A 7,613-nucleotide genomic window follows, 5' to 3' on the forward strand; every position below is an offset into this window, starting at 1 on the left:
AAACTGCTCTTGAAACGCTATAGCAAGACAAGTTGCAAGTTGTAAACTTTACAACTGCCAAAAACAAGGTGAGACAAATTTCAGAGCCCTTCGTGGAAAGTAGAATCCATTGCTACTTCGCGCATTGGTTTACTCAAATTAGCAAAGAAGTTTTCAAGCAATGCGTGCTAGGAAATCAGTTTTAAACGTAAGTTAAACATTAGGCTGCATTACATGACCCGTATACCCAGATACCATCAGTTTGACCCTTTCGACCGGAATTGGTCTAAATTAAAGGCCATAGTATAGGCTGCCTGTAGCCTTTCGTTCCCTAACGGCTCAAACCAACACTTTCAACCAACTGTACTATTTGGAAGGATTGAATTTACCCCAACCGTTTTACGTAACATCAAATGTTACGGTACCAAATGAAACACCAATCATTTCTTAACAAGGTGCACTCATTAATGTGACGTAATAGTTTACCTTAGCAACGAAAAAGCCTTATTAAAAAATGCCCTATATTTTTTCTTCAAAAGCTTATATCTCAGAAACGTACTCGGTGACCCCGGTTTATTATTGCTCAATAATGGTTAGCAGGCTTAGATAAAACTCTTGGCAAAGGTATAAAAATTCTCTGCAGCGGATTCAGAGCCACCTTAACATTTTCCAGTTGTGAAGGTGGCTATGAATCCGCTCCAGATAATTTTCTCTAACTTTGCAGCGGATTTAAATCCGCTGCAAAGTTAGTTCCCCGACTATTATTCCAGGAATTGAATTACTTTCAAATGCAACTCACATTCTTTCACTTTGCTTACAAACACCACTGATAACTCGAGGGGGTAAGCATAAAGAAATTGGAAATTTATTAAGAAAAGAAAAACGTGTTCATTATTGCTGATGATTTCATTCATTGTTGCGCAGAAGAATAGGAAAAAAACTTTCACCCGTCGTTTCCCTTCTACTTCGTAATCTTTGAATGTTGCAAATGTCACGTCTCTTTTCCTTATCAAGTTAAAAGCCTGATGTTAAGGGTTATCAGGAAAAGTGTTTTTTTTTTCTTTTCGTTCGAAACTGGCTTACACTCATATAAAAAAAAACAGTTTCAAAGAACTAAATGAAACATGATTTTTAGTAACTCAACTACAGCACTATGATTTTGAACGCCATTGGAGCAACACTGACTTTTGAGAAACGAAGTATCAAAATAACGGGTAAAACTAGCATTTTACTATAAATCTAAGCTTTCCCTCATAATTTCACTTACAATAATCTCAGTCTGTTGGTTTAATTAACGCAGTAAACCTCTACTAAACCTTTGGAGCTTGTCAGTCTATTGGTATAATTATGATTGTTTACCCGTTCTACATTTTTTTACAAGTCCGACAATTACTGAAGCGTCAGGCTCTGCCAGGTAGTCTTCTAGCATCTTCGACATCGATTCTGAAAAAAAGAAATTGAAAATAAAAACAGCTATAAATATACACCCTTTTAATAAGTCTAATATATGCCGTTTTCCTCTAATGACGTCAAACTCATGCTTTTGGAGTTTATTCAGAAATGGACAAGGGCTTCAAACAAGAAATGAAATCGGATAGGTTTTAGGCCTTTGTACGTTGAAAGGAAGAGTGCGACATCATTAGCGGGAAGCGGCATATATTAGACTTATTGAAAGGGTGTATAGCTGGTTCTTTCGAGCATACACAATGCGCTGATGCAAATGCATTTTTGTAGGACCATGCTGTCTTCAAATTCCTTACAAAAGGTGACGTTTAGAGATCTATGGGAGAACGGAAACACCAAAAGCGACATCACGAGGTGATGAAATGAGCCATCTTCACCAGTTAACAAAAAGCTAGAAAAGGCTGAACGAAAACAGTTTGCCCACCAGTGTGAAGCGTATCCTTTAAATATGCTACTGTGCATGCGTGATAGGCGTGTGGAAATTACATTTGTGACAAAAGCGTGAAAGAGGAAACTTTGAATTTCCATAAGGTCGCAATAGTAGCAAGTATGATAAATACTGTAAGAAACAGACAACTTTTTTTAAAAAACATGTTTCGGCATGCTTATGCCATCATCAGTTTAATGAGTTCCTAAGTGTGAACAGTTATAAAGTCTACGGGTAGATGAAAAATTTATTACAACATGACGTAATGCAGAAGCGGGTACTAATTACAGCGTTACACCAAACATCAAGGTGTAAACTAAAACGTGAGAAAAGTGTTGTAATGCTGCAATTGTTTGTTAAGTTCCGGTTTGATCTTATTTATATAAAAAGCTTCTTTGAGTTGTAAATCAATTGAGTTGCTAGCAGAATCCAGAATACTAAAGCACGAAGGGGAGTATTTGTTCTTACATAACCTTTATGTAAGAACAAATACTCCCCTTCGTGCTTTAGTATTCTGGATTCTGCCAGCAACTCAATTGATTTAAAACTCAAAGAAGCTTTTTATATAAATAAGATCAAACCGGAACTTAACAAACAATTGCAGCATTACAACACTTTTCTCACGTTTTAGTTTACACCTTGATGTTTGGTGTAACGCTGTAATTAGTACCCGCTTCTGCATTACGTCATGTTGTAATAAATTTTTCATCTACCCGTAGACTTTATAACTGTTCACACTTAGGAACTCATTAAACTGATGATGGCATAAGCATGCCGAAACATGTCTTTTAAAAAAGTTGTCTGTTTCCTACAAACCTTTGAATTGTTTACACTACGAAGCTACAATCATAGACAAAACTGTTGGGTAGGTTAGCACTTTTCATGTCTTCATTGCTTCTCTCCCCTCCCCTCTCATTCAATGTTGTGCAAAACTGAATGGTTTTAGTGGGAAATTGTTGAGGTACCTTCCAACATTGAATAGGGGACACAGGTCTATATAAGAGAAGGTGAAACTATTTCTTTTGCGCTTTAACAGAAGTGGGTTGAAGTACATACAGCTCTGGTGCGGTTCATTTACATAACCTTCCCAACTACTTTTGTCTATTGTAGCAGCTCGTCATCATGCCATCTTATGCCTATTTGATTCCTATCTTCAATTTTCCAATTTGAAAGTATTCTTGTTTTCTGAGTTAAACTCAAACTTCACTTACCATTTTTTTGGAAATTCCAGCGTGACATCATCGCCAACTAGCACAAATGGCGCCCAGTGCTTTATAGCGCAATACTGCTTTGACTCTCGGAAAGATTTCATTGTTTGTTGAAGAGCTGAACTTGCGCTTTTTCCATCTACCAGGTGCTGGTAGAAGCTCCTCATGAACAGCAACGTTACCTCGTCATCAATTGCCCAGAGTGATACCAAAACAGACCGAGCTCCAGCACACAGGAACGCCCTTGCAATTCCCACCACTCCCTCAGACTTCACTTCTCCCCGGCCACTGTGACAACAGCTCAGCACAACTAGTCTTGCTCGAAGAGAAATTGTCTGAACATCCGACATCTTCAAAATGAAGTCTTCCTCTTTGGGGATTGGCGATTCCCGTTCGGTATTTGGGGCTAAAGCAATTTCTCCCGTTTTTGGGCATCCATGTGCTGCAATGTGAACTAAAGCAACTGATTTCATATTTTTAAGCACCTCAGCTTTCGTGGCACTTTTTCCAGTCAGCGGTGTTGTCTGCAGAATGTGTCCAATCACCTCTACTTCTTTTTTGGCGCACGGAAGCTGTTTCAAACTGGGCTTCCCTTTCTTGTGAGGAACTTCCTTCAGCCACGGATCACCTACCAGCAGTGCGCCAGTCTTACTATGAAAGTCGTTAGGTGCACCAACGATCACATTAAAAGCGCTCAACGAAGGAAATGTGCGGATCCTGATAGAATCACTTAATGCAGAATATGGAGCCAAGCAAAATGGTCCATCGGGAAAAATGATTAACTCATTTCCTTGTAGCAAGTCTGCAATTGGCCCGAGTAAGACATCATACAACGGTTGTAAAGAGTTAACAGAGGATGAAGATGGTAGAACTGTTTTCTCGCTGATAGGTTTTTTGCTGCAAGACATGTCATTGCGTAATGGATCCAAAGAACGATTCTCGCATCTGACACCATTCCCTACGCCGATCCCTTTCAAAGTAGTTTCCATCAAGAAATCAGCACTTCCATTTACGATTTCGATTTGTCGACAGCTGATGTTGCTGTCTTTTCTTAGCACCCAAAACGCGATCTTGTTATTGTCAAGTGCGACAAAAACGGCTTGTGAAGGTAAAAGCTCTAATGCAGCTGTAAGAGTTTGATTCGGAGCAAGTGCAGAAAATGACTGAGAGTCAATTCCGTATTGATCTTTCAAAATATCCATCAAAGCCCGTGCACGACCTTTCTCAGCAGCATACAGAGCTTCTTCAATCTCTCCATTCTTCAAAAGTGTCCTCCACAGCGCAGTGTATGATATGCGATAAGAATCACGAAAACTTATTTTCCATTCATCTTCTGACTTCAGACTATGCCTTATTTCATCAAAATGTTTTATACTTAAACGATAGCAACTGAGTGCATTGTTCAAGGAACCCAAGATTTCATGATTATAACCTTGCGAATACCACGCGATGCCCTCTCCTAGACAATCTCCAACTTCCTTGAAAATACTAAGACTGTGTTCATGGTACTTCATGGCTTCCTTATAATTACCTAGACTAAGATACGCATTTCCCAGATTTACATAGGTTGATCCCTCTTCAGCCCTATTACTTACTTCCTTTGCAATGCTAAGATGTTTTTCGTGGTACTCAATGGCTTGTTCAAAATTACCTAGACTAAGATAGGCATTTCCCAGATTTTCATAGGCTGATCCCTCCCCAGCCCTATCCCCTAATTCTTTAGCAATACTAAGATGTTTTTCGTTGTACTCCATGGCTTGTTTCAAATTACCTAGACTAAGATACGCATTTCCCAGATTTCCATAGGCTGATCCCTCTTCAGCCCTATGACCTACTTCTTTAGCAATACTAAGATCTTTTTCGTAATACTCAATGGCCTGTTTAAAATTACCTAGTTTGCAATAAGCACTTCCCAGATTTCCATAGGCTAATCCCTCCCCAGCCCTATCCGCTACTTCTTTAGCAATACTAAGATGTTTTTCGTGGTTCTTAATGGCTTGTTTAAAATTACCTAGTTTGCAACAGGCAATTCCAAGATTTCCATAGGTTGATCCCTCCCCAGCCCTATTACCTACTTCTTTAGCAATACTAAGGCCTTTTTCGTAGTACTCAATGGCTTGTTTAAAACTACCTACACTAAGATAGGCAATTCCGAGATTTCCATAGGCTGATCCCTCCCTATACCTACTACCTACTTCTTTTGCAATACTAAGATCTTTTTCGTAGTACTCAATGGCTTGTTTAAAATTACCTAGACTAAGATAGGCATTTCCCAGATTTCCATAGGCTGATCCCTCGCGAGCCCTAGCCCCTACTTCTTTAGCAATGCTAAGATGTTTTTCGAAGTACTCAATGGCTTGTTTAAACTTACTTAGACTACAATAAGCACTTCCCAGATCTCCATAGGCTGATCCCTCCACAGCCCTATTCCCTACTTGTTTAGCAATACTAAGATGTTTTTCGAAGTACCCAATGGCTTGTTTAAATTTACTCAGACTAAGGTACGCACTTCCCAGATTTCCATAGGCTGATCCCTCACTAGCCCTATCCCGTACTTCGTTTGAAATACTAAGACGTTTTTTGAAGTACTCAATGGCATGTTTAAAATTACCTAGATTATGATAGGCACTTCCCAGATTTCCATAGGTTACTCCCTCGCCAGCCCTATCCCCTACTTCTTTCGCAATACTAAGATGTTTTTTGCAGTACTCAATGGCTTGTTTAATTTTACCCAGTTTGCGATAGGCAATTCCCAAATTTCCATAGGCTGATCCCTCCCCAGCCATATTGCTTACTTATTTTGCAATACTAAGATGTTTTTCGAAGTACTCAATAGCTTGTTTAAACTTACTTAGACAAAGATAGGCAATTCCCAGATTTTCACAGGCTGATCCTTCTCCAGCCCTATCCCCTTTTTCCTTAGCAATACTAAGGTGTTTTTCGTTGTACTTAATGGCTTGTTTAAAATTACCTAGACTGCAATGAGCATTTCCCAGATTTCCATAGACTGATCCCTCCCCAGCCCTATCCCCTACTTCTTTAGCAATACTGAGATGTTTTTCGTGGTACTCAATGGCTTGTTTGAAATTGCCTAGATTGTGATAGGCAGTTCCGAGACTGCCATAGGCTGATCCCTCCACAGCCCTATTCCCTACTTGTTTAGCAATACTAAGATGTTTTTCGAAGTACCCAATGGCTTGTTTAAGATTGCCTAGATGGCGATACGCATTTCCCAGATTTCCATAGGCTGATCCCTCACCAGCCCTATCCCCTTTTGCCTTAGCAATACTAAGGTGTTTTTCGTTGTACTTAATGGCTTGTTTAAAATTACCTAGATTGCAATAAGCATTTGCCAGATTTCCATAGGCTGATCCCTCCTCAGCCCTATATCCTACTTGTTTAGCAATACTAAGATGTTTTTCGTAGTACTCAATGGCTTGTTTAAAATTACCTAGACTAAGATATGCATTTCCCAGATTTTCATAGGTTGATCCCTCGCCAACCCTGTAGCCTTTTTCTATGAAAATATGTAATGCTTGTGCGTAATGTTTTATGGCCTGTTGATAATCAGGTAGGTTGAGGTAAGCACCGCCGAGATGAAAATGAGCCCTTCCTTCACGATACCTGTCTTCTACACTTATCGCAATGGCAAGCTCTAGCATTCGCTGCTCTACAGCTTCTAACTTCCCATCCACCATTCTTCAATAACGAAATGACAATTAAAGCTTTTTCGATGAGATGATCCAATGCCAAATCAAGGATGAGGCTGGAAGGAAAGAAAGGTAAAGACCCTTGATGTTTTAGCTTCGAGACAAAACGTTTTTCCCACCCTATTCCTTCCCAGGGTGGTTTGCTGGAAATAAATCACGATTCTTGATAAAATAATTCATTTGTTTTGTTATCAAATTGTGGCCAAAATATGGCAAAAATTTTGATCTCATTTCCTTGACGTGTTCCCAGCAAACAGAGCTGCACCCTGCCAATGTGCTCTTTGAGTTTATGCAACAGAGCGAGAACCATAAGGTAATAAGAGATTATGGATGTGTGCAGCTTACCAATAACTCCAAATCACACCCTCCTTTTTTTCATTCGTCAACCACTGAGCAAAACAGTTCTGCTTTACTTGCTTAATCATCAAACAAATAAAATCAAATAACTCATTCGACTTCGGCAGTTGCAAAATTCAGCATTGCGTTGCCAATGAAAACCGAGTGAGCTAGAATGCGGGCACAATAGTGATCCAACACTTTGGAAAGAACAAGAGCTTTTAATATTCCTCCAGTAAAATTGCTTCTTGAATCTTTACGCATTCATGCCACCTTGTTTTGCATTTGACTTGCTAATTGCTATATAACAAAACTCGTTTCATTTAATCAGAGAGGTCTGAACGTCACTTATCACTAAAAACCCAGCACAGTGACAACTTTAACAAAGAAAAACTTAAGGCAGAGGACTCGTCATAAAATGTCCTATTCAATATTTGATCATACTTGACTGGGTGTTCACAAAAATTTATAAATGCACGCCAAGGATCA

At 39.3% G+C, this 7,613-nt stretch overlaps 1 protein-coding gene across 1 annotated transcript; it reads right to left on the reverse strand.

Moving 5' to 3' along the window:
• Positions 1–241: 241 nt before the first annotated feature.
• LOC138034655 (tetratricopeptide repeat protein 28-like) lies at positions 242–6,776 on the reverse strand. Its single transcript, XM_068881865.1, has 4 exons — positions 5,963–6,776; positions 5,654–5,845; positions 3,082–5,293; positions 242–1,422 (listed from the first exon to the last, which is right to left on the reverse strand). Coding segments are annotated over exons 1-4 (3,219 nt in total). The 3' UTR covers positions 242–1,421.
• Positions 6,777–7,613: the final 837 nt, after the last annotated feature.

The sequence above is a fragment of the Montipora capricornis genome, unplaced genomic scaffold (assembly GCF_036669925.1).
Source record: "Montipora capricornis isolate CH-2021 unplaced genomic scaffold, ASM3666992v2 scaffold_153, whole genome shotgun sequence".
Lineage (NCBI taxonomy): Eukaryota > Metazoa > Cnidaria > Anthozoa > Scleractinia > Acroporidae > Montipora > Montipora capricornis.